At 38.3% G+C, this 26,127-nt stretch overlaps 1 protein-coding gene across 1 annotated transcript in view; it reads right to left on the bottom strand.

Annotated features, from left to right (window-relative positions):
- LOC146568505 (protocadherin-15-like) overlaps positions 1 to 26,127 on the bottom strand; it is a 235,777-nt gene that overhangs the window by 196,477 nt on the left and 13,173 nt on the right. Inside the window, exon 2 of the mRNA XM_085284578.1 lies at positions 8,784 to 8,934. Within this exon, the coding sequence (XP_085140704.1) occupies positions 8,784 to 8,916 (133 nt within the window). The 5' untranslated portion in view covers positions 8,917 to 8,934. The remainder of the gene's footprint in view (positions 1 to 8,783; positions 8,935 to 26,127) is intronic.

The raw sequence follows: 26,127 nt of genomic DNA, 5'->3' as shown, positions 1-26,127 counted from the left end.
CTTCAAAGTATGACCAATCAAATAGACATTAGTGAGTCTAATAAAACTGGGGTTGTGCTATTTAATTTGCAGTTATGCAGGCCAGAGTTTTAAAAACAGATATCATTAGTCTTGTAGCAATAGACAGGCAAGTACCCAAACAAGTCTTTCTTCAGCAGCAGGAGCGTTGTGCAAAGTTTAAACTAGTTTAAAGATGATTCACATTCACTTGCATCTAGTCCTCCACTACCAGGCATGGAATAATGCCATACAGGTGATATAAGGTGCTGATACATGGATGCATTGCTACCTTCCAAGAAAGGCAGCAATGCACTGACAAAATGCAACTGAGAATAAACAGCTAATAAACAAACTGATTGAAATGTGGCACCCAAGTTTAAAATGTTTTTGTGTCATGCAGCTAATGACAAAATGCCTAAAGAGAAGATGGTTCTTTGCTAAGTTGTCTGTTATGTGCACGTTATACCAAATAATTAGAAATTTTCAGGAGCAGGGTGGAGTGTTAAACTCATTGGATATTACTGATATATTGTGAAGTGATAGAAGAGATACTCTTTATCACTTGGGCTGTAAAGCAAGTGATTTAAAGATTGAAACACCCACCAGGGCTGGACTGGGACAAAAAAAATCAGCCCGGGCATTTTGACTAGTGACCGGCCCACCATGGTATTATAGGAAAAGCCAAAGAGCCTTTATAATAAACTTAAACCTACACCATCCTCCCTATTCTGGTATTCTAAACAGTATTTAGCAAAAATATAAAACAACCTAATTTATAATTACATATACCTAACTAATAGGGTTGCCAACTCCCAGCAAAAAAAAAGAAAAAAAAAGGGAACCACTCCCGTACCCTCTGCCTCAAGATGCTTAATTGACAAAACCGATTTTAATTTAATGCACGTATAAAACAAATTCACAGAAATCTATTATTTTTCTCCAGTAATTAAATGGATTGAACATCTTTCTTCAACAGAATAGCAGACTGCACAGATGGTACCTTCCCAAAGGAAAGAATACTATAACTTACTAGGGTGTATACTAGACTTGATATTTACTGAATACAATAATGGACTTCTATACATTTTACATCAGATGAAAACTTTGGTTGGAAGATTCAGATAATTATTTATTGAAAGCTAAATATTTTAAATGAGAATAAGAAAGAAAAGTATTTCTTTGTGCCCCCCTCTCCCTGTTAATGCCCTGCCTGGCCCCCTGGCAAAACTTTGCTAGACCCGCCCCTGCACAGTTACCAGCTGTCAGCTACATAGAAAAGGATCCTGGTGTTATTTCATATACCAAATAATTAGAAATTTTCAGGAGCAGGGTGGAGGAAACCTTTGAGGAGTGGAGCTATGGACATTATATTCATCTTTATTGAACAACAGTACAAGATCATGATGGTGACGTACAAACTGCATCCAAGAGAGAAACAGCCAAGTCATACTGCTATGGCTATACCAGCTCTTTCAATCCACACAGACAGCATGCTAGCACAAAGCTAGCAAAGAACACAGAGTCATTGGCTGAGTGCATGTCGACATTTCCAGAGTATGATCTTCAAGTGATGAGTAGCTAGGCTCCAAACATTGTAAAATTCATTTCTACCTGTTCCTGCTTCTATACTACAATCGCTTTTGAGACTCTTTGATCTAATTTTCAATTTTACTCCATGTTGTTAGTTTCGTGTTCATATGTATGCACTAATTATATTGTACATATTTTCATTAGGATACTTGGTAATTATGTGAAAGTGGTCATGATACGGAGTAATGCAAAAGTCATTCAACAAGTAACGACAAATTAAATTCTACTGTGAGTGCAATGAGTAATTACGTAACTTAAATACTCACTGCATTACTTTAAAGAACAATGACAAGTAATGAGTAATGCTTTACTTTCTTTTTAGTAATAACCCCAATATCAGTTTTATGTGGACAACACTGGTTCATTCATTGAGATAGTTGCCTTTTTTACGCTTAAATGATTCATAGGTCGGTTTAACAAACAAAGAGAAACTTTGAAAGGCTTTTTGAAACTACTGCTCAACACCCAGTTTATTAGCATCATGACCAGAATTATAACAACGTCTGGCTCTGTAGAAGCCAAAAAATAAAGCAGTGAGGAGGGGTTTGGGACTTTTGCACAGTACCTTTATAAACAATCAAGGAAATGGCTTTTCAAACACTAGGCTACATTAATAGCTTAATATCTTTAGTGATTGATGTGTCGTGCTGGTTCGTGATACACAATCGGCAAATTTATTTATATCCTCACTTCTAATGCAACGTTGACCACACAGCTGTGAGTGTGGGTTCATTCACAGTGTGAGTGTCACCTCATGGTGAACTGTTAGTGAGTAGAAGCAGATTGTCACGCTCATGAAATTTTATGTCACATTTTTTTCCTAGAACATCTAAAAAGGTTTCTGGTATGACAAAGTTATCATAACAGGACAGGGTGAAGACAAAGGGGAAAAGCGGGATATCTAGTTGATTATGTACGGTGAAGTTTTCATTTTTTTAATTTACCATCCTGACATAGAGGTAATTACTCAGGTTCAGCAAAACAAATTAAAGTATTTAGTGTTTAGAAAAGAGCATGTTGACCATCAAGCTCAGTGTGTGACCACTTGAGCATAACATTTCAGCCTTTTTTGTTGGCTCTTGTTCACATGCGTTGATAAGTCACAGTCAATTAAAACAAACAGTGAAGCACCTATGCACATGCTAGCTTCAAATTAGTTCATAATCAGTCAAGTTAAAACTTCAATTAATGTTTCTCACTTGTCTCGCAGAGAAATTTTAGATGTGAATAAGCTGACAACGGCTAAAGTAAGCAATTTGTGTGCTACAAATCAAAATGATTTCAGCAATAAGTACTAAGATGTTATTAATTGGAGGTAGTGCCAAGTTTCTAGTGACGAAGACAAACAAGAGCATAAGAGTTTGGAGTAATTACAACTTTCAACAGCTTTGCCCGAAAGCTTGATTTGACTCATTGTATGTTTAATCATCTTGGGATTGAGGCTCATTAAAAATATACTGGTACACTTCTCACCCGGCAAACGAAAAGTGAGTAAATATATTCCTACCTAGGGAGCAAGGCTAATTAAAACAACCTAGTACCCTTGTCGTGTGATGGTCCAAAAAGTTAAAAGCAACCGCTCATCCTGGGACATGGGCTCATTAATAAAACACCAGCACTTGTGTCATAAGGGGACCATAACTGAGTAAAACATTGTCTGTCAAAAGGGTACCCAGGCTCATTAAAACATACTATTCTTGTTATAAGCAGTTCCACCAGGATAATGACCGGATCTGTAACTGAATCCAAGTAGGCATGTGTGGTAGGGTTGGACGATGTCTACCACATTGCAAGACTTTTATAAGTTACTCCTCCATTTGAGTGTGAGTAATCCTATAGTCACACTTGGAAAACTGGTGTTTGAGCCCACAGCACTACCAAATTATTGCAACTGTGTGCAATGACATTGCAGTATTCTTGCCTTTGAAATGGTTACTGCAAAGATGGGTAGCAGGTCTCTGACCACTCGCACTCTGTTGCTGTCTTCCAAAACAAATTTGGTCAGTCCTTTATCAATCAGATAAAGGACTGACCAATGAATGTAGCCATCAATGAATGGGATCAAGTTAGCAAGTGCATGCAATCTCTTTGTGATAATACAGAGATCAAATGTGATCATTTGACCACATACACTGGGATTCACTTAAATTCACTATATAAACTGTTTACAATCAGAGTCCAGCCAGAACCTCATAGACTTAAAGCAGTAATTCAGAAATTCTTCCACAAATAGTGACATAGTTGTTGCAAGAAGGAAACTTAACTACAAAATGACACAGGTACTCAGTAACTTTGCTTTGACTGCCATATACTGGCTGGCAACTTGTTGAGCCAAGTCCTCCTTTGCAAAGAGACATGTGCAAACCTTTGTATTTGCCATTTAATCTGTTGGAAAATGATTGCAATCAGTTTGATTTGGATGACAATTGTTTGCAGACATGTTCCCTCCCACCAGGTTACCTGCACAGGAACTACTTGCAATGGGTCTCTGACTGCAAAACAATTCAGTGCAATCATTGGCTAACCACCAACGTTTCCTAACTGAACAAAACTTGTTATATTTTTACTCTACTGTTACTGAGCTATAATATCTATAATATCAATATAGTAAATATATAGATAGTGTGTTTGTTATAACATGGTATTTGTTCTGTGTTTTAATGGGATGAGCCAAATAAAATGAACATTAACACTCTTGATTGAGCCTTTAAAGATGCTGGATCTCATTTAACTTTGGGCATGTGTTACATAAGGATAACTTGTAAGGGGAAATGCACTTTTAAAACTTAGTTTGAAGCAAGATACCAAAATTGAGGCTAGTTTTTTTTTGTTTTAACATTTTGGCTGATCAGTGCACGTTCCCCTTCTATCTCTGCGCAGATGCATGGGCGCTCAAAGACGCTCACCTCTGACTAACACCCCTGTCACTTAAATGCCAACCAGATAAATCTCAAGGACTAAGAGTTAAATGGAATATTAATATTCAGATAAATCGAGCAGAAAGTCAAGAGAGTTTTACGCTGAGCTCTCCCATAGGTGATGACTTCATTTATCCTTCACCTTGCTTCAGCTTCCCCTAGGTTCAGAGAAATCAGAATGTGGATATTTTTTCAGCATTACAATAACTTGTAGGCAACTTTTCCCCTTTAGTTATTGCTCGTGTTAAACTCATTGGATATTACTGATATATTGTGAAGTGATAGAAGAGATACTCTTTATCACTTGGGCTGTAAAGCAAGTGATTTAAAGATTGAAACACCCACCAGGGCTGGACTGGGACAAAAAAAATCAGCCCGGGCATTTTGACTAGTGACCGGCCCACCATGGTATTATAGGAAAAGCCAAAGAGCCTTTATAATAAACTTAAACCTACACCATCCTCCCTATTCTGGTATTCTAAACAGTATTTAGCAAAAATATAAAACAACCTAATTTATAATTACATATACCTAACTAATAGGGTTGCCAACTCCCAGCAAAAAAAAAGAAAAAAAAAGGGAACCACTCCCGTACCCTCTGCCTCAAGATGCTTAATTGACAAAACCGATTTTAATTTAATGCACGTATAAAACAAATTCACAGAAATCTATTATTTTTCTCCAGTAATTAAATGGATTGAACATCTTTCTTCAACAGAATAGCAGACTGCACAGATGGTACCTTCCCAAAGGAAAGAATACTATAACTTACTAGGGTATATACTAGACTTGATATTTACTGAATACAATAATGGACTTCTATACATTTTACATCAGATGAAAACTTTGGTTGGAAGATTCAGATAATTATTTATTGAAAGCTAAATATTTTAAATGAGAATAAGAAAGAAAAGTATTTCTTTGTGCCCCCCTCTCCCTGTTAATGCCCTGCCTGGCCCCCTGGCAAAACTTTGCTAGACCCGCCCCTGCACAGTTACCAGCTGTCAGCTACATAGAAAAGGATCCTGGTGTTATTTGTCTCTCAGAAACAGTTCATAACTTCCCTTCAACTCATTCATGTCACCTAAAAGGTAAACCTGTTTCTCCATCACCTGTTCAGCTCTGATGATTCAGTAAGGATATCTCCTGGTTTCATCTTCATGTTTCCCTCTCACCACATATCCAAACCGATATCATGACGAGCAGCTTTTACAGCTGTGGCTCCAGCAAACATCAGCTGATAGTAGAAATTAACATTAAATACATTCTAACAACAGCTGATCAAGCTTAAATGTGCTGCTGTTGTGTAGCGCGACCTCCGCTGGTTTCCTCTTTCTGGCGCAAGAGAAACGCCAATCAGCTGATCATTGATGAGTTTAATGATTGAATTAGCATCTTTCTAGCTGAAGTAGTACGGGACAAATTGCGTTCCTTTTCACCTCAACTATAAAGTTCGACCTCCTCGGCTGTAATTGGTTCAGCCCAGAGTCGATCATGACCAACTGGCCAATCCACCACATCATTTATACCGTTAAAAAAAGAAAAGAAATAAAACCCCATCGGCCCATAAAAATGAAAAATCACGAGCGGCCCACTGGGTATGCCCGATGGCCAGTGCAGCCCTGACACCCACCTTAACATTTACATTGGAATCAATAGCATGTCTTTGGTTAGGTAGGCTATTCTGCTTTTGCTTCTTTTGTTTCTTCTTCTTGTATATTATTTGTAATTTCAATGAAACTTTCATATAAATGCAACTATTACATGACATTTACTAAATTAGTCCGTCTTTAAATCTGTCTGTAAACAAGACAAAGGACTTTAGGTGATGACCATATACATTTACAACATAAAGATCCCCATTAAATTGCTATTTCTAACTTTGAGCTTGTAATAGGTTGCAGTTTCACTGTGGTGGTTCACTGTCAGGTTTGCCTCCCCAACTTTTTTTGGAGTCTTGTGAGGTTTACTATCAACATTCTTATCCGTCATGCAGCGCCAACAGGGAGGTGTCTAATTAGTCCCAAATTCATTCTGCAGCATGACAATGGTCCCAAACATACAGCCAGAGTCATAAAGAACCATCTTCAGAGACAAGGAGTCCTGCAACAGATGGTATGGCCCCCGCAGAGCCCTGATCGTAACTTCATCATGGCATTCTGGGATTTCATAAATAGAGATGGCACGATACCCCTTTTTTATGTCCGATACCGATACCGATATCATAAATTTGGATATCTGCCGATACCGATATGAATCCGATATAGTGTTTTTTAATCAACAAAACTGTTTTTTTTTTAATATCTTGCTGCATTTTGTATAAGTTCATACTCAAGTTTAAAACAACAACTACACTAAAGCTATTCTGTTATACCTGTATGCAAAAAAAAATATTTCATAGTTCAGCAATACTGATCAATCTAATAAACTTAAACCTACACCATCCTCCCTATTCTGGTATTTTAAAGAGTACTTAGCGTAAATATTAAGCAACCTAACTAATAGGGTTCCAACTCCCAGCAACAACAAAAATAAATAAATAAAAAATAGGGAACCACCCCTCACGCTCCACCTCATGATGCTTAATCGACGTAATCAACCTTAATTTGATGCAGTGTGGAAAAAAATGCACAGAAATAAATTATTTTTCAAGAAATATTAAATAGATTCAACATCTTTCTTCAACAAAATTGCAGAATTCACAGATGGTGCCTTCCCAAAGGAAAAAGTACTATAGCTTACTAGGGTATGTTAGACTTAATAGTTACTATATACAGTAATTGACTTCTATTCATTTTACATCAAATTAAAACTTTGGGTGTCAGATAATTCTTTATTAAAAGCTCGACATTTTAAATGAGAATAAGAAAGAAAAGTATGTCTTTGTGCCCCCTTTTCCCTGTTAATGCCCTATCGGCCCCCCTGGCTAAACTTTGCTAGATCCGCCCCTGCACAGTTACCAGCGTCAGCTACGTAGAAAAAGATCCTCGAGTAGAAAGTAATATTAAATACATTCTAACAACAGCTGATCAAGCTTAAATGTGCTGCTGTTGTTCAGCCGCTGGTTTCCTCTTTCTGGTGCAAAGTGGGCCAAAAACAAACAAGAGACACGGACTCACGACAGAAAAGCCGATCAGCTGATCATTAAGCAGTTTCATGATTGAAGTAGCAGCAAGAAGAGGCAGTCGCTCCATATATCGCTTGTTAAGCTTAACGCAGGAATGCTTTACAAACATTCAGAGATGGACTTACACACTTGCTTTACTTCTCTCGGGGATAACTTTGTTGGAGATGAAATGCCGGGTTGCTAGCGAAGCTCCAAATGCTATCCAGACCACCGACAGGTCCCGCATGCCACAGCCGCTCTATCACGTGATGCATACTGCTCCGACGTGCTAACGTTCTGAGGTGAGTTACGGCGTGTTGCAAGTTTTGTGAGGTGCTTTCGTGATATTTAATGGATCGGATTACATTTTTTATTTTTCTCCGATATCCGATCCAGTAATTTAGGTCAGTATCGGACCGATACCGATACATAATATCGGATCGGTCCATCTCTATTCATAAACAGACACGAGCAACTGAGATGAGCTGTGGCAACTCCTCCAAGACTTTACCTGCTGGACACGTTGAACAACTGTGTTTACGTGTAAAACCCAAACACCAATAAAGCTATTACTTTTCCATATGCAGCCTCTTCAAACCACCATATTGGTATTTCAACAGCAGAAATATAGTTTGGTCTGCTGAACCAAGGTGCAATACAGTACTTTGAGCCATGACAATAATTCAGCAAAAAAGAAAAAGAAAAAAAATCATCATTATTTTATGCATAATTGAGATAAAAATTTACTTTTTTCAGGGTGAGCAGGGAGGACTATCGCTACATGGTACACTGCATGTAAGTCATAAAATCAAAAAGAATCAATAACCCACGAAGCGTGGCTTAAGCAGATGGTATTAATTCTGAAGTACTGGCAGAAATGGGTATAAAATGTAATATAAACAGGAAAAAAGCTGCAGTAGATGTTAGAATAAAAAGTAAAAGCGATTACATTCAAGATCCCCAGACAAGACCTTGTCACACATGAAATCATGAAAGAATAAAAAATCCTGCACTTTACTACCTAAAATAAGCCTTGACTCAAAAAAGTCATGCACAGTGCTGATATTAAAGCAGACTGAAGTACTGAATGAGACACATGAGACAAAACAAAGAGACAAAGTGGAGAGGGAGGACAGTGATCAGGACATGCAAAGAGAAACTCGCTTTACCTTCCGTGTCTTGGCCAAGGCAGGTTGATAGCATCAGCAGATACAGGACTCCCATTCCTGTTACACTTGACCATTTGCACCAGCCCCATGACAGCGGCCCCGTTAAGCGCATTCTAACCATCTTCACCACCATGCTTCACCAAGCATCCAGCTGGGCGAACAGAGAGAGACAGAGCAGACAGTTAGTCCCAATCAACTGATTCACTTTTAGCTGTGCAGTGTGCAACATTGAAAGCAGCAGCATAAAAACATCTGGTGGCCTCACTCATTGGAAAATAGAGAAGAAAAAAAAATTCAAGTAAATTGCAGGTGTTGCCTTTATGTAATGCCTGACCCGTACCCAGGGTCTCAGTGAAATGCAATCTGGAAGCATATTTAGAGATTCTCTCCACAACTAAAAGAAACAGGCAGCAGGCAAAAGGAGTTGCAGAGCATTTGATTGCAAGTCTTCTGAGAGAGCAGAGAGACTCTGCAGAGGGTTATGGATATGGTTAAGCTTAGATTAATGTAATGTGAAAAACACTTCACCTGCAATCTACTCCCTTGCATTTGAATCTCAGCTTACCAAGTTTGACTTCTTGGAAATGGATGCACCGATTTCCCATCCCTTCAGTAGAAAAAGACACTTTCCATATTGACATCGCCCTCCATTACATCCCTATGGGTGAGACATCATCCCAATCCAAAGCTCAGATATCATTTAATATTCGTTTTGTGTCTGTACCTCACAGCCACTTCGTGGCAATCTAACATCTTTGATCAATCGTTGTGCTCGTGCATGAAAGCAAATGATTGTTTCACAGGGATTGCCGCCACAATGGGAAATATAGAAACCTGTGGATGATGAGAGGAAAGGAAATATTTTTGTGCAGTGTAAAATGCCAGTGGTGCTAACAACATTTCAGATCTTGCGGTGGAAAATGTGCCACATTTGAAATGCTCCACAGAAGAGCGGAGAGATATATTAAGCTGGCGTGCATGCAGTCTTGTCTCTGTGTGTGCATGTGTGTGAGTGTGTTTTAACCACTTAGGATGAGATTCATTAAATGTCATAGTGAGAACACAGAGATGAAGGGGAAAAAGTTTCTTTGAAGTTAAAGAAACATTTGTATACTGTCTGACTCTGTGTGTACATATCTATTAATTGGTCTTGGATTGGTTTGTAGCAGCATCATTTAAAGTGAGTTCAGTTAAGTACAAGGAAAAACATCTTTCAGTCACTCACGATACTGACACACAACTCTACATTAATCTAAACACTCTCAGTCAAGGGTGAGCCACACCTAAGCTCTCTTATGTATGATCTAAGGTCTGGTAACTGTCTGTTAATGTTCAAACCCTTGCAATTTTAGCTTTTAATTGAACGCAGTTCCTACAAATCAGATAGATATTTGTTAAATGTCACGGCTTAAACACAGAGCTGAGTACAAGGGAAATTCAAAATAGCACTCATAATATCAAATCAAGCACCTCCATGCTGTGCTTTCATCTTTCTATCAGAGCTGTAGTGTTTTTCTGCACAAGGTTTCAGTTACTTACATCTGTAGCTACAGAGGACGAGTCAAGCGCCGACACTGACGGTGTCTCTTGTTAAAAGTTCATTTCTCCCAATCATGGAATTCAATTACGTGAAATATTCGAGATAGTGAACTATAATATGCAAGCACCTTACCCTTGTTTCATTCTTTATCTGCTTAGTTTTGCAGTCACACTGAGAACATTATTTAATCTGCATAAAAAATTTACCTGAGCAGGACCTTAATATACTGATACTGAACTCAACTAGGCTTATTCAGTTAGGACAACATTAACTGCTCCTCATCATGCAAAATCTGCTGTCTGTTTAATTAGAGACTAATTTATGAATCTCCCGTGGCAGAAATTCCTGTGACAGAGTCAAATTACTTTTGCCCAACCCTCTGAGTGGAGATAAAGTTGGCTGACAATGAAAATAAAACTGTGATATTCCACCAAACCTCTGAGGGGAAACTCTGTAGTGACTGGGACTTGAACTAAGAGCAGCTTTATTTAACAAGTGCCTCTTAGACTAAATGATTCTCATAACCGAGTATGACATATTAATAACAAGTTTTTCCAGCTCTACGCGCGTACGTTTCCAGCTTTAGAAATGACAGTGTCACAGCAAGCCTGCAGGAATCTTAAAGCTCCTTGGATATTGTAGAGACATGCTGTCTCAACAGAGAAAGGATGTCTCAGCTTCAGAAGAGGGAGCCAGAACAATGCCCCAGGGCCCAGAAGGTAAAAGCAGCCCAGTATTAAGCGGGCACTACCACACTGCAAAGAATGCATATATTTGCTGTCAAGTCCTGGATCTTCTTGGGAGCCAGAGCTGAACTTTATGTAGTTTATATTTTCCTTATGAACTGAATTTTAGCTGCACATATTTACTCAATTATTCCAAACTCCACTAATTAAAAATAAGCGGAGCTTCTGAAAAGTTTTGCTGGCACTGGTCGTGCTGGAAAGTGTATTACTGTATGTGTGGGATCGCTTTTATGGCAACAAGTGTCTTTTAGCAGCATTTTAAGTGTTTAACAAGCCAAAGCAAAAAAAAAAAAGTTGCGTAAAAGAAGAAGAGAGCGGAATGAATGCACTGTCAGGACTTTAGATTGGAGTGGTTGTGTCAATGAATTTGCCGAGCATAAGGTCGAAAAATGAAGTACTGATGGGTGAGCAGTTCGTCTTTCTGCTTTTGTAAAGAATTCATGTGTGGAAAAACTGTAAAAGATCTAGAAGTTGATCCACTGGAAATGATTCTTGAATGAAAGATTCGATAATGAGGGATTCGCTTGTTTGGAAGGTTACCCCATCCGGTCAGTCTGTGGGGACCTGTGGTTAATGGGCTTCTCCATTTTTTCCCCCCATGCCTGTAGACATCACAGTTGTCTTTCTGTTACTTTAGCAAGTTGCATTTACTCCAGTGTGATGTGGTGGTATGTCAGCCCCGGGGCCAGTCACGGAGGTGTTAGGCCTGTGGGCAGTTGGGTCTAATTTTTATGAGTCCTAAATGTTTCAAAACTTTGAGTGCACATCTTACACACATCATTGTTTTCATCCTGTACATTGACACAGTGCCTCTTTCTATTAAATATGCAGACATTTTCAGAGCTTCTCCCCCTTCTAACATGAACCACCCAGATCAATCAAAGTTTGAACCAAAACTGCAAGCGAGGCAGCTGTTTATTCTTTTCTTTTTTTTTTTTAAAGGGCCAAACAAAATTATGCCAGTGTGTTACATAATGACATACAGAAGTCACCGATAGAGGGTGAGAGTCTAAACAATGCAAACTAGCCAGGACTGTTTGGACACGAAGGAACCTTTATAGTGGAATTTCAGCTGTGCAACTGTGTTTAGCTATTAAAAATCCTATAAAATGCATAACAAAACTGAAAACCAAGCAATCAAGTGAGCACACTAATAAACTATAGTGTCAGTTACTCAGAAAACATCCACAAAGTAAAATAAGCTAAAGGAGATAAGTTGCTAAGCGACTGTCTTGATAGATTTTATGTGTGTATTTATGAATTGATTCATTGCACTTAAATACATACTGCACAATGTGATTAACTGAATCAATTAATCATATTCTGCAGCTAAATTGTGTGGCGGTTTGCACTGTGCATAACAAAATGCCAGCTCACTTTGCTGCTGTTAGTGGTGCTAGCGCTAGCAGGCTTTTCTTCTTTGCATCCATGCCCTTCTGCTCAATGTAGTGTTGCATTGTTCAGATTACAAGAGAGAATATGGCAGTTTACTCTACCACAGCCAAAATACAGGAGTTGGCTATCTGTGTCCTTTCATAAATAGCCATGTTACAGTCATAGCTAATGCTTGTGTTTTATGTTTTTGTATAGTTGCTAAAAGCAACTGTGAATAATTATTTAGCCGGTTAGCTCCATTAGCTCCCTGTTAGTAACCACTATCTTCAAAGCAGTCTCTTCCTCCTCTTTGCCTGCTTAGATCAGCTCTCCTTTCACCTTGCTTGTTTACAACCTTCCATCACGAAGCGAGCTGCTGCTGTTTGCTAGGACTAGAGGCAGTTTGCTGAGTAACATCTTACAACTGATAGTTTATTTCCATTAACAATAATAAAATATGATACCAGCAAGTATTTCTGGTGCTGACTAGTAAGAGAAGGAATGCTCTAATCATCTGCTTGCATTCACCCTTAAAAATCATGGCATCATTCATTAAAGCTGATTAACCTCCTTAGGGAAGCATGGATGTCATATTATGATCCTGATAAAACACCAAAGAGCTCAAAAGGTGAGTTTGAAGTGTATTTAAATGACAAATGAAACACAAAACATAATTTGTCAGAGTTATAAAGTATTAGTGGATTTTTTTTCAACATAATTGGGTCAATTTTATATCATAAATTTAATCCTTTTTCCCAATAATCAACCACAGGTGATGCTATATTCAAGGTTCTCAAATAACCTTAACTCCTAACTCCTAGCAAAATCCCATGATGCATATTTAATTTGTACATTGAGCAACTACAAGCATACAGATATCCTAAAGCGTACAGGCTAAATATGTCATGGCATTTATTATGGACATGATGTGTATAAGCATAGCAGATACAGTATGCAAATGAAATTTAGATGTATTTTGAATAATAGCTGTCATCAGTTTCCTCTAAAAATGGTTTAAAAAATAAAACGTGCTTCAGGGTCAAGATGTTACTTTCGATTAAGTATGTAGCCACTCAACAACAATTATTTTAATTGTCACACAAACAATAATGAGTCACAGTTGCCTTTGAAGCCCAGTCACCCTTTGAAGTGAGACTCTCATAAGTTAAAATCACTGAGTTCATAACCTCAAACCTTAACAACCATGGCAGTATTAATCGTAGGTATAGATTTGTGCTTTATTAGACGTCATATTAAAAAGATGAACTCTGACTTTGAGGTCAAGGTCAATGAGATTAGGTGATAAAACTGTGGTATCAGTTCGAAAACCCGGCGTCACCTTGTACTCAAGTTATCGCATTGACAAACTTGGGTGAGTAAGTGCTTAGGGGACAGTAGGAAGGAAAAACACCCTTTTAACAGGAAGAGGTAGAAGCAGGGTCAGGGAGGGGCGGTCATCTGCCGGCACAGCGTGTGGGTGAAGGAAGGAATGTTCCATGAATCATTCGGACATTAAAAATCCACCTAAGACATGAGCCAGTGCTCTGTCTACACAACATGACAGAAAACTTCATAAAGAGCCCATTTCAGATGGTATCTTTTGCATAGCCTATCACAAAGACACATAATTTGCTCAGATTTCTTTAGTTGAATCTATGAAAAATGTCAAAGATATCAAAGTTTGACAGGCACAAAACAGTATTTTTGCACCAACAAGATGATTCCCAAAGCGCTATCAGCCAAAAATCTGCCTTATATACTGGATTTCCACTTTTGTTTGCCCATGTTCCAATAAATTGCTGCACCTATTTCACATTCTCCTAGAAAACAGAAATGAAGGGGCTCAAAAGTTTTTTTTACAGTACTGTATTATCAACAGACATTTGTAATCAATAAATACTGATTTAATCAGAAGGTCTTTTGTTGATTCACTAAGCCTAAATGTCTACGCTGAATATGCAAACAAGATGGGGAAGTTCATCTGAATGAAAGCTCGCCTCAGTAAAAGAATATTACACTGTGCTTCTGCCAAGCAATATGACCCCAGCTTCCTGATTAAGTGTAGATCAATCACAATTAAAGAGATACAGACAGAAAATCCCAGCAGCTTTAATCAGAATTATCAGGCTTGAAAACACTGACAGGCTGTGCCACTTATTTTAAAGTGATATTGATAAAGTTAATGTGTCCCAAATTTGCCATCCACTTTAATAAATGCTAAATTTATGTTTAATTACAGAAAAAAAGGGAAAAAAAGGCTTGGAAATCATTATTTGTATCCATATGGCGAACTTAAATAGGACACACTTAAAAAAGAAGTCTAAGAGTGCAGAAGTTATTTTATGCCAGTTGGCTTTCCTGGTTGAATAAATATAACTTTGCTTTATCAGTGCTACAGTCAACTATACATGCAAACGTGTTTTAGAGATTTAACGGTGGAATATTTGATCATAGAGCTAAAAACAAGGATTCTTTTTGCATCATGCATGACACAGAATATTTGATAACAGTTACTGAATGCACCTTTGCATTATAATCACACAGTACTAACACAGTGTTAATACCTGGCCTGCAGTCCACATCAAAACACTGCACTTGTTTTTTGCATAACTAGTTAATACACCAAAGTATACATTTTTTGGTTTATTTTAAGAGAAATGTGCCACATAGATGTTAGCTATATTGTGTCAAAGCTCATTTTTAATGCTTGTTCCTTGTCAGTGGTTGCCAGCGTTGTGCTAGTTGATGTAATAAAAGACGTCAGTACCAGACAATTACAGGGAATTAAAACAATGTTGCCCAGTCAGACAGCTAGACAGATATATCACAAAAAAATCAATTTAAGAACAGCAACAATCCATCTAAGGAATTTCTTGTATCAATAAAAACACATTTTCATATACATTTTTGGACTCATCTCTGTGAAAAAAGAAGTTCTGGATCACAACTGTGAGACTCTTTCTTTGTGTGCATGTCTGTGTTGGGCTGAGTCGCTGCCTCATGTTTAATTCCCTAAAGTTGACAGAGCACTCTGGCAGACAATAGTAGGCCATGTTGTAAGCGTCAGTAACCAGGATGAAGTGTATTAGGGCTGAAGGCGCTTCTCCTCTGGTGGAACTTCAAAAACTTTTATTCCTCCAGAGAGGAGCGGAAATACACCCAGAAGAGAGCGAGCGAGCGCGAGAGAGACTCAGACAAAGGAAACGAAGAGGAAACGTGGAAATGCAGTGGAAACAGAAAAAGGAAACGGAGAAAACAGAGAACAAGAGGAGGGGTGGGTGGAGGGGGGGGGGGGGGGTGGTGGCAACAAGAGATTACTTAAGGAAAAAGGAAGCAAGAAAAAAAGAAGGAGACTTTGTCCATGTCAGTACTACACAGACAGAAGAAAAGAGAAAATAGGAAAGAGCCAGAGTCTGCGCCCTGAACTTTAAAGGTGACTGCTTTGATTCAAAGGTTTGCTTAATACCTTGATTTTTTTTTTTCCATTTAGAGTTTCCATTATTCTGATGCATTTCCAAACCACTCTTTATCTGAACAATCAGTTACTGAACCAGCCTGCTTTAACCACGTATTGAGTGCTCCAAATGGTTACATTGCATTAGCAACCACAGCACATAGCTAATTAGCAATATTACATAATGGCTTTGTTTAAAGTGTTGCATTTCATCCTGTTTTTACACCAACGCAAAACCTACTTCTATTAAAAAAAAAAGTTAAATTTACCGCATTGCTTCAATAGGACACGTTAACAGACAATCCTGCTGCTTTTATGCCTCCCTGTCAGAACCTGATATTAACCAAGCAACCGAGAAGAGCATAAGTTATGACAATGATTCGTTTATAGCATCCTAAATAGCTAAAGCAGTTATCTAGATTAGTTATTTGTAGAAAATCAATAAATACATTTATGTGCAGCTATAATATATCTGAACAAGGTTAACCAAGCAAAAATTTGGATCCTGAATCACCATCGACTTCTAGTCTTTTCTCAGCATCTTGTCATGATTGACAAAAATACTTCCAAAGAGTCCAATATAGTTCTTAAACATCACCTTTGGTGTCCTTTTTCTATTTTTTAGTAAGCAAAAGCTTCTATACAAGAATTGTCTTCTACCTTTTTTATTGATTCGTTTAAACTTTCTTTAAAAAAAAGGAATAATAACATGGAAATACACTTAAGTGATGACTCAAACCCACAATTTTGAGTCCAACATTTTTCCTAAACCCTTGAAGTTTCTGTCGTCGTACCGTGACCAGTTTTGACCATAGAGATTAGTGATGGGTCGTTCGCGAACGAAATGGCTCTTAGAGCCGGCTCTTTGACGTGAACGACGCGAGCCGGCTCCTTATCGCGAGCCGTCACGTGGGGGTTTTTTTTTTTCTTTCTCTCACCCTCTCTCTCTCTCGCACTTTTTTTCCGCTTCACTCTGCACGCGAGCCTTGTGCTTTACGCTGGGCAGAGGGGGGGAGGGGCGGTAGTTACACTCAGTAGCACAGGAACAGAGCCAGAGAGAGAGAAAGAGAGGCAGGGACAACAACATTAGAAAGATATAGTAATCATCCACAACTATTTTCGGTTGCAGATGATAAAGGATTCAGAAAGTTTATTCATGCAGGTCCATATGACAGAGAATGTGCATCTTCTGTTTGTTTTCATATTATAATTTATATTTAATTGTGTTGTGGTTTGCAGTGTTTTGTGTTCTTTTCACTTTAAATTTGTAAAAGGAAAAAGCTTAAAATTTAAATAGTTAAAAGTTGAAATGTGAATAGTTGATTTTTGTATTATATGATTTGTTTATTACATTTTATGTGGAGTGAATAAATAAAAGTATATTTACGGTGGCCCCTAGAGACAAAGCACATACAAACTTCAAATCACGTACGAACTCTGAAGCATGTACAAACTCAAAAACACGTACAAACTCCAAAACACGTAAAAACTCCAAAACACGTAAAAACTCCAAAGCACGTAAAAACTCCAAAGCACGTAAAAACACGTACAAACTCCGAAGCACATAAAAACTCAGAAGCATATAAAAACTCAGAAGCACATAAAAACTCAAAACACGTACAAAAGACAACAGAAGTGCTCCAGGATGCTGGGCACAGTGTTGAGCCTTTGTTATCTTGTGGCTACACAAGCCAGCAAGTACCAACGACTGGATTTGGTGTGTGGTAATAACAGGTAAATGAACTTTTTTTTTAAATTATTTGAATATATATGAGTGCCTGTGTATAAATACACAAACAATACACATATGCTTTCAATTGTGTAATTTAAGTGATCTAGTAGCTCTGCTTTGGAAGTTCAGTTCATGCTAGAAATGTGTTTTGGAGTTTGTACGTGTTTTGTCTCTAGGGGCCACCGCATATATCTATATATAAACATATATAAATAAAACCACTTTTTTTTTTTTTACGTTAGTAATTCCTTTTGTGCATAATTTTATATTATTGTTAATAATAAATGAAATAATAATAATGGATACTTTATTGATCCCCATGGGGAAATTACTTGTTTTTCTCTGCATTTGACCCATTCACTCAGTGGGCAGCCCACTAAGCAGGCACCCGGGGAGCAGTGTGTAGGGACGGTACCTTGCTCAGGGGTACCTCAGGGTAGCCGTTAAGTGGATTCGAACCGCCGACCTTCCGATCATGGGGCGACCACTTTACCTACTGAGCTATCCCTGCCCCATAAATAAAATAAAGCAACAAAACAACCTGAAGAGCCGGTTCGGAGCCGAAAGAGCCGGTTCTCTAAAAAGAGCCGGAAATCCCATCACTAATAGAGATGATGTCAGGGTTTAATTTATGTGCTCCTTAAAACTCCTTATCAAATCTTCAGTAGATGGGCAGTTTCAAAGGCATTAAAATACTGGTGCATGGGACACTGTGAGCTTTTAAAAGCTCAGCTTAAAGGTGTGCTATAAATGATTTATGCTAATAAAAGTCTGTAAAAGGCACAATGACAACTGACTAGTTTTGTGAACTCAACAAGGGAAACAGCAAAGTGGCATTTTGGAAAGACAGGTGCCCATAAGACGCATTAAAGGCCTAGACCTGGGAGTCGATACATCGCATGTTAACAAGAGGATACTGATCGCAGGGTGGGGAGGAAATAAGTAGAGGGTATAGCCAACATATTGGAAGGATAAAGAAGATAATAAGGTAGAAACAATGGCAAACAAAAAAGTTAAGGGCCCTAAAAACAAGCGAACAAATAAAACAGACAAGCTCTGGATTGGAAAAAACGAAAATTTTGGCTTTAAACAGATGCAATATTGATAGATAACATGTGTTTTGTTAAAAAATAGTAATATAAAGAAGCTACGTAAGTTAACCTGAAACAATAGGAGAAAATAGAGACGATGACATGCTGTCTCAAGTTGTTCAGCTCCTTTTTTGTTTGTGATCAGCTTCTTGTCGCTGCGTGTGACTGATGAGAGGTTCTCGCTGTCACTCTGACTGACTGTATATGTGTGTGCGCAGAAAAAGACAACAAATCAAAATATTTTCCTTTAGCTGTCATGACCGACATCTGACTATGTCTTTTCTGTCAGTCCGTCTGTTTTGCCTGCCTGTGTTGCTTGTGTAAGTGTGCGTCTGTCTGTTTCTTTTTTCAGTGTTCTGTTTGCTTTGTATCTTTCACAGTTTCTATGCTGCCAAGACAAGAAATTTCCCTCTTATTTTCTGTTCCAACAGATGGCTGACAGCCTTACTGAGCAACTTACTGTGGGGTTTACTGTCAGGCTCAAGTGTGCTGGACAGAGAGCAAAATGATCCGCAACTCGTTGCTTGTAGGATGGTCTGTAACAGAGCCGTGGTGACAGGACGGCAAAACACAAAGCACGGTGACGTTTTTTTTTTTTTTCCCCAAATCCTATTGACTCAATAGGATTTCGTTTTTGTGTATCATTCAGTGTTTAAGTGGACTTTGAAACATAAAACAAAAGAGTAGCTTCCAATAATTCTGCACACGTAGACAACATTTAGAGTCTGCTTTTTGTTCCTTGCATAAGCTTGTATAATTCTATCAAATGAAGTCTAGAGAACACATATAGATGAGATTTACAGTAATACGTGCCCCTGCATTTGGAGTTTGAACAGCCATTAAACCACTTCGGTGGGATTGCAACATGCTGATTAGGGATATAATGCAGCAGCATCAGAGAGCACACACACACACACACACACACACACACACACACACACATATCCACAGTGTTGACTAGGCTCATACTGTTCTGCCAATCTCAGCAAGTGTCACAGGGACAGGCGGCACCTGCTAGTGTGAAGAAATGGTAGCCAAATAACATCATTTCCCTAGCTGCGCCCAAGTGGACAGAGAAAAATATTTAGTAAGAGACAGAAAGTAAGCACATATTTTCAAACTGTTTTTAAAGCCTCTGGTCTTAATGCTAAGGTTCTGAATTGATAGTTTTCAATAAGTGAAAAAGAGTTTCAGAACAAGAAGAAACAAAAACTCCCAGATAAAGGAAGGTGAAAAAAAATAAAATAAAATAAAATATATATATATATATATATATATATATATATATATATATATATATATAAGAATGCAACCTAAGGAACTTGGAAAGAAAAGAATCTGGACTTCTTTAAGTTTCCTTGAAGACGTTTCACCTCTCATCCGAGAAGCTTCTTCAGTTCTAAGAGTAATTGGTGAAGAGTCGCAGATTTTAAGCCCTATGGGAGTGTCCCCAGCAGGGTCATGAACGCCCTATTGATCCTCTACCTAATCACATGAGCTAAGGTGTGAAAACGGGTGTAGGTCACAATCAGCCAAGGTTTTGGGTAAACCCATTATGAAATCTGGCCCCACCCTAACACGTGATTTCCTGAGGTCAGATGGCCCAGGATGTGAGTGGGCGTAAGCCACCGCCTCTGTTCAAAGAGGGCCATTCACAGTGGACATGGATGGCTTCTTTCACTCCTCTTTCAATGAGCAGTGCAGTTCCATGCTCCTTTTATTATCCAGGGTAACAAAGTTCTGTCTGAGTAGAATAAAAATACTCGTAGCCAAAAGGCTTCTACTCAAACAAGAGCAGAAAAGATAAACAAAGGCAGGAACAGAGCCCAATAAATAAGTTTATAAGTAAATAAGGAAAATGTAAAAATGCAATAAAGTTTTCCTTTTATTGCTAGTTAAAGCTAGCTAACTGTTTGTATAGCAGTGAGATGTTTTAATGCTCTCTTAATGCCACCTTTGAGCAAACTCTCACTGCAAACTCTCATTATAAGGCTTTCAAGTTTGTCTTCTGCTGCTTTGTGGGGTTTCATCTGTACTCAAGTTGCAATTTTTATATTTTCAGTGGCACTTGAAGCAGTATTGGAGCCAGAATACTAAAAGATAGGATTACACTGCCACGTATTCATGTCAACAAAAACTGACACTTGTCGCAGTAACATTACCTCAAGTGCTACCAAATGAATGAAGCAATTTGTAGAATTTGTTTGCATCTGCCTCAAAGGGTTTTCTAGATGTAATCAGTCTACTATTGCTGAGCTCGTGGAAAGCACAATAAAACAAAATGTAGGCTGCGGAAATATATGTATCGATTAGTTGTGTCAACCCAGAAGGAAAAAGAAGGAAATGGGCAATGCAGAACAACATTTGTGAATATACAACAAATTGACAAAGCCAGACAGCAGAGAGGGGCTGGAAGTGCAAACAGAAGAAGAAAATGAAAAGCAAGTTTGCATGGAAGCCAACTGAGAATGAAAAGATGAAAAGAGAAAAGATGACAAAATAAATATGGTAACTTAAACGAGGAACAGAATAAAAGATTCAAGATAAAAGAAAGCAAGAAAAGTAGCAAATATAAGTGTGTCACATTTTACAGGGTAATTATCAGAGGTGGGACCAAGTCATTGTTTTGCAAGTCTCAAGTAAGTCTCAAGTCTTTATCCTCAAGTCTCAAGTCAAGTCTCAAGTAATGTCAGGCAAGTCAGAGGTCGAGTCTCAAGTCACTGGTGTAAAAGTCCGAGTCAAGTCACAAGTCTGAAACTTTGAATTTCAAGTCCTTTCGAGTCTTTAAAAAAAAAAAAAAGAAAAAATAATGTTGCAGTTATGCTAAATGTAAATATTAGACCATGTAATTTTAAAATCTGTGTTTTTCTCAACACATGACAAAATAGTTAACTTAGAAAATATACACAAATTGTGAAATTGCACCTCTTTAAAATGCAGCTCAATTAAACCTAGCTCCAAGAATAGTTTTCACCGACAGTTCTGAGATAAGCTGCATGTCATTCTTGGATGCGGTTGTAGGACCGGCTTTAAAATCGCATGACAAAAATATCATACACATTAAAAAAACTGTATCACCAACGTAGCCTGGACAACATTTGCTAGTTAGATGAAGTCAGCTATCTCATCGTAGCATATTTATATGCATATTTATAATCATACGGTTCTTGGAGTGAGTGCATACACTCATGAAGTTTAGTAACTTCAGGTCACTGCAACAAGCCCAGGTACAGTTTACCGACGGATGGGTGCAGGACCTTGAAATGCACCGTGTAGAAAGTAAAGACCATCGTACGTATCATAAGTTTACCAGTCTCACAAATCGTCGTCATAAATACACATTCGTTAACCGTTTATTAATAGGACCTTTGAGCTCAACGGTAATTAATTAGTAGTGGAAATAATTTCTGGTAGCATCACAGAAATGTAGCAGTGACAATAATACTGTATGCTGTAATCGTACTGGGCAATTAGTGATACAAAAAACCTGTTTTATCCTGTGAATAAAAGTATATGTTTTTGTCAATGTACCATAATAACAGAGGCGAAACGCAATATTGTGTCAGGACAATTCACTATTTATGCACAATAAATAAAGGAGCATAGCGCGACAATTTCTGTTCAGCGCCAGACTTGCTTGTAACCTATATCACCAGTTATGTTATGAAAGTGACGTATTAACTACTAAAAAACACTGACCTTTGTGTAAATGCTTGGAGCAGACTAACCTGTGAGCTGGAGTGTTCTGGGACGTTATATTTGACCTTTGAATGGCTGCAATCCAGGCCACCCGTCGCCTCTTTGTTACTTCGGAAACATGGCTCGAACAATTTCTCTTCAACGAGGTAATCCGATAACAACCGATCTCTTTACCCGTCGGCTTCCCATGGCTGTCATGCGACCGGCTATTGCAGTTAATAATACAACGGCTTCTTGTGTTTCTTTTTATCGCTGTATAACTGATTTTAATTGAAAGCCTGCGTGCGCTAGTACCGCTTGCCACGAGTTCCCAGAATCCTTTGCGGTTCTACCCGTGAATGATGTCACATTTTCAATCTCTATATAATATGCATGTTAAATTTTGTATTTGGGGTAAAATATCAAGTCTTTTCAAGTAAACCGGTTCAAGTCCAATTCAAGTCCCAAGTCATTGGTGTAAAAGTCCAAGTCAAGTCACAAGTCTTAGAACATTTTTTCAAGTCAAGTCTAAAGTCATAAAATTAATGACTCGAGTCTGACTCGAGTCCAAGTCATGTGACTCGAGTCCACACCTCTGGTAATTATGCACTAAAGCATTAAAAAGCAGCAAGGTATAAACATAAGTGTTTCTTTTAATTATACTATATATTAGTAACACTATACCAGCAATATTATTTGCAGTCTTGAATTATTTAAATACAGCAGAGGTGGTAAAGCAAGACCAGTTTAAATTAGTGGGCACTAAGAGATCCAATGAGGGAAGTAAGGTCAGCTGAGGACAATTTAGCCACATATCCAATGTATTAATTCTTGACAGATAGATGCTGTTAACTAATGACCTCAAGGCAGTTATTGCCACAGATTGTATCTCAGTGTATTCATGCGTTTACTCGCTGGTTTGTGGACTCGTGTTTTGAAACCATTATAGCATTTTGGTGGTTCTAGTCTAGTCATAGAGTTAGTCCTCAGCAACACAAGTCTTTAAACTGACCCCAGAAACCACTGGTTACCAGGGTAAAATGTGCATTTCCTTACTGGATGATTGGTTACAAACATGTATAGCCTTCCTGCTATTGCTTTGGTCCCTAGCAATGTTGTATTGCACTTTTTTAAGTTTTACTGTCACTCTTTCTGTCTGTAGACAAGATGGCAACAAATACAGACTGCAATTTGGTGGCTAGAATTTCAAAGACAGGAATTAAAAGCACAGGGGACAAAACGAAGGAAAGGCATTGCCAAAATAAAACAGGATGTAAAAAAAAAACCCACACAGCAGCAACAACATACAATACAGTGAGTAAATACAGTAATGCAATGGGAAAACAAGGAAATGAGAACACTATAAATACAAGAGTCTGTGACGAAAGAGGAAGCAAAATTTAACAGACTTAAAACAAGAACCTGACACTGTGGTACTGAAAAGGACCCAGACAAACTGCTGGTTGCATTAAGCACAATCAAAACCCATGTGGCTAGAAAGATAGTACGAGTCCTTCATGACAAACACCCACCTCTGGAACAGACACAATCATTGTGTGGTTGTTGAACTAATATGAACTGCAAAAAAGTGGTTCATACACCACTACTGTATTTAATCATTAACAATGAATAAACTCTGTCTCGCTTTGCTATAGTTTGCCTTTTGTCTCTCTCTGCTCTCTTCTCCCTCCCCTCACCCCCACCCAGTCAGGGTGGATGGGTGCTCCTCCCTGGGTCTGGTTCCTATAAAAAGGGAGTAAAAAAAAGGAGTTCTTCCTTCCCGCTGTCACCACAAGCTCACTGATAAGGTGGGATTCTTTACCTTATAACATGAAGAACCTTGAGGTAACTGCTGTTGTAAATTGGCAATATATGAATAATTTAATTTAATTTAACTGAATTGCATGCCACTGCTTGCACATTTTCAGATCTTTTTAAACTTAACTACAAGCTGTCTGTCTGTCTGTCAGTGATCCTGCAGGCATGGGCATGTCTAAAGGGTGGAGGAGGGAGGATAAGCTCCGCTGGCTAATTGGGTTTAAAGTTATTACGACTACTTGGATGCTGCTAGAGCTGTCCTGAAAGAGAGTTTGTTATTGCTCATGATTGACACCCTTACCAAACAACCCCATACATATTTCATCTTGTACTGAAATTAAAAAAAAATCATCACTGGTGAGCTAAACAATGTGTCAGTATAGCCATAACCACTCCTGTGTCTTTGCTCTACATCAAAATATGAAGCCTATAGCTCCTTATTAGTGGACTGAACATTTATTTCCTGTCTTTCTTTAAGCCTTCATAATTTTTTTCCTTTTCTCTTCCTGGGCAGATCTTTGCAATGCATCACACAACGGAGCATAGTAATAGTGCATGTGCTGATGTATTCACATGTTGCCTCTCACATGTGAGGGAGTGAATAATGAGGCATGCCCCGTGGTTAACATGGAGTAAGTAGGTGTTAACTATGACAGATTGTGCTGCCACTAGTGACCATGGCTGATCAGTCAGATAGCCTTCACCTCCCTTCTCCTCAATTATTTCACAGTCACATAACTGTACGGGTGGCAATAAATCTCACATCTCATTTAATGTGGTTGATTTCACCTCTAATGTCATAGTAGGTTCAATTTCCCTCAGTCAGATACTTTTTTTTGTGTGAAAAACTCCAGCTAACAATGAGTGAGCTTGCAACAGAAGCACCACATAGACGTGCGCTGGTTGGGTTCCAAAATGAGATATTAAACATTTAAACATTCAAAAGTGGTACCTGCTTTATACTAATTGTTCAGTGTCCCTATTCACTGCTAAAAACAAGAAGAAGAGTCGATTGTTTTGGTTTTCCGTTTTTGTTTCCCTTAATTTAATAAATTGTATATTTTTATGTTTTTCTTTATTTAAGTCTGAAAACATTGTGTATAAAACCAAAATGATGAGTTTAAAGTGAGACTCTGAAATGTATTTATAAACTACTTTTGGTAAGTAATTGAAGACAAAAAAGCTAAACAGCTAGCATAAATTTATAGCCTGTAAAATGGGAGTCTGTAGGAAGGAAACCACTGTCACTCATTTATTGTAGGGCATACATGGAATGACATCTATCACAAGGAAATGTCTACTGGACTGTGACAGGCATCTATGATGGAAAAAAATGTGGGTTGGAATTCTTCTCTGTCTGCAGTGTTGCATTTTAATAGGCTACATGTTTCCCTGAAAATTCTAAATTCATTCACTTCAAGTCTACTTTGGTCTATTTTTGTTAACAGCAGGTATTCAGGAGTAATGGACACATTTATAACACGTTCTTGCAAGTAGCTGGCGTGGAGTCAAACCCATACCACTGTTAGCTCCGACCAGGGCTCTCCATTCTCACTGAATTCCCTACATTAAAATTTCAGACTTATATAACCTGCCTCTGTCAGCCTAGTGAACTAATTCCTACCCTCGCTGTGCAGACCTGACATACTGCCCTGGAACAGGCTTGCACTCAATCCACAGCTGCCAACACTGCTTAAACGTTGTCACCTGAGTCTAGCTGCAACGCTGCTGATCCAATGATCTGCAGAGCACTGATCGGCAAACACGGGACTTGGACGCAAAGCTCTGTTTCAGTCATTATTTCATAATTTATTAATGAAGTGACTGAATAAATTAGCAAATGTGTAATCCAGTGATTCCAGCTGGTGAAAGCAGATCCTGCGTTGTTATATGTTACAGTGTGTTAAAGAA

The sequence above is a fragment of the Mchenga conophoros genome, linkage group LG8 (assembly GCF_057382185.1).
Source record: "Mchenga conophoros isolate Kocher_MC1m ecotype Shallow Benthic linkage group LG8, M_conophoros_male_GT1.1, whole genome shotgun sequence".
Taxonomy (NCBI): domain Eukaryota; kingdom Metazoa; phylum Chordata; class Actinopteri; order Cichliformes; family Cichlidae; genus Mchenga; species Mchenga conophoros.
Note: the sequence above shows the minus strand (reverse complement) of the source record. Positions and strands in the feature narration are given on the sequence as shown.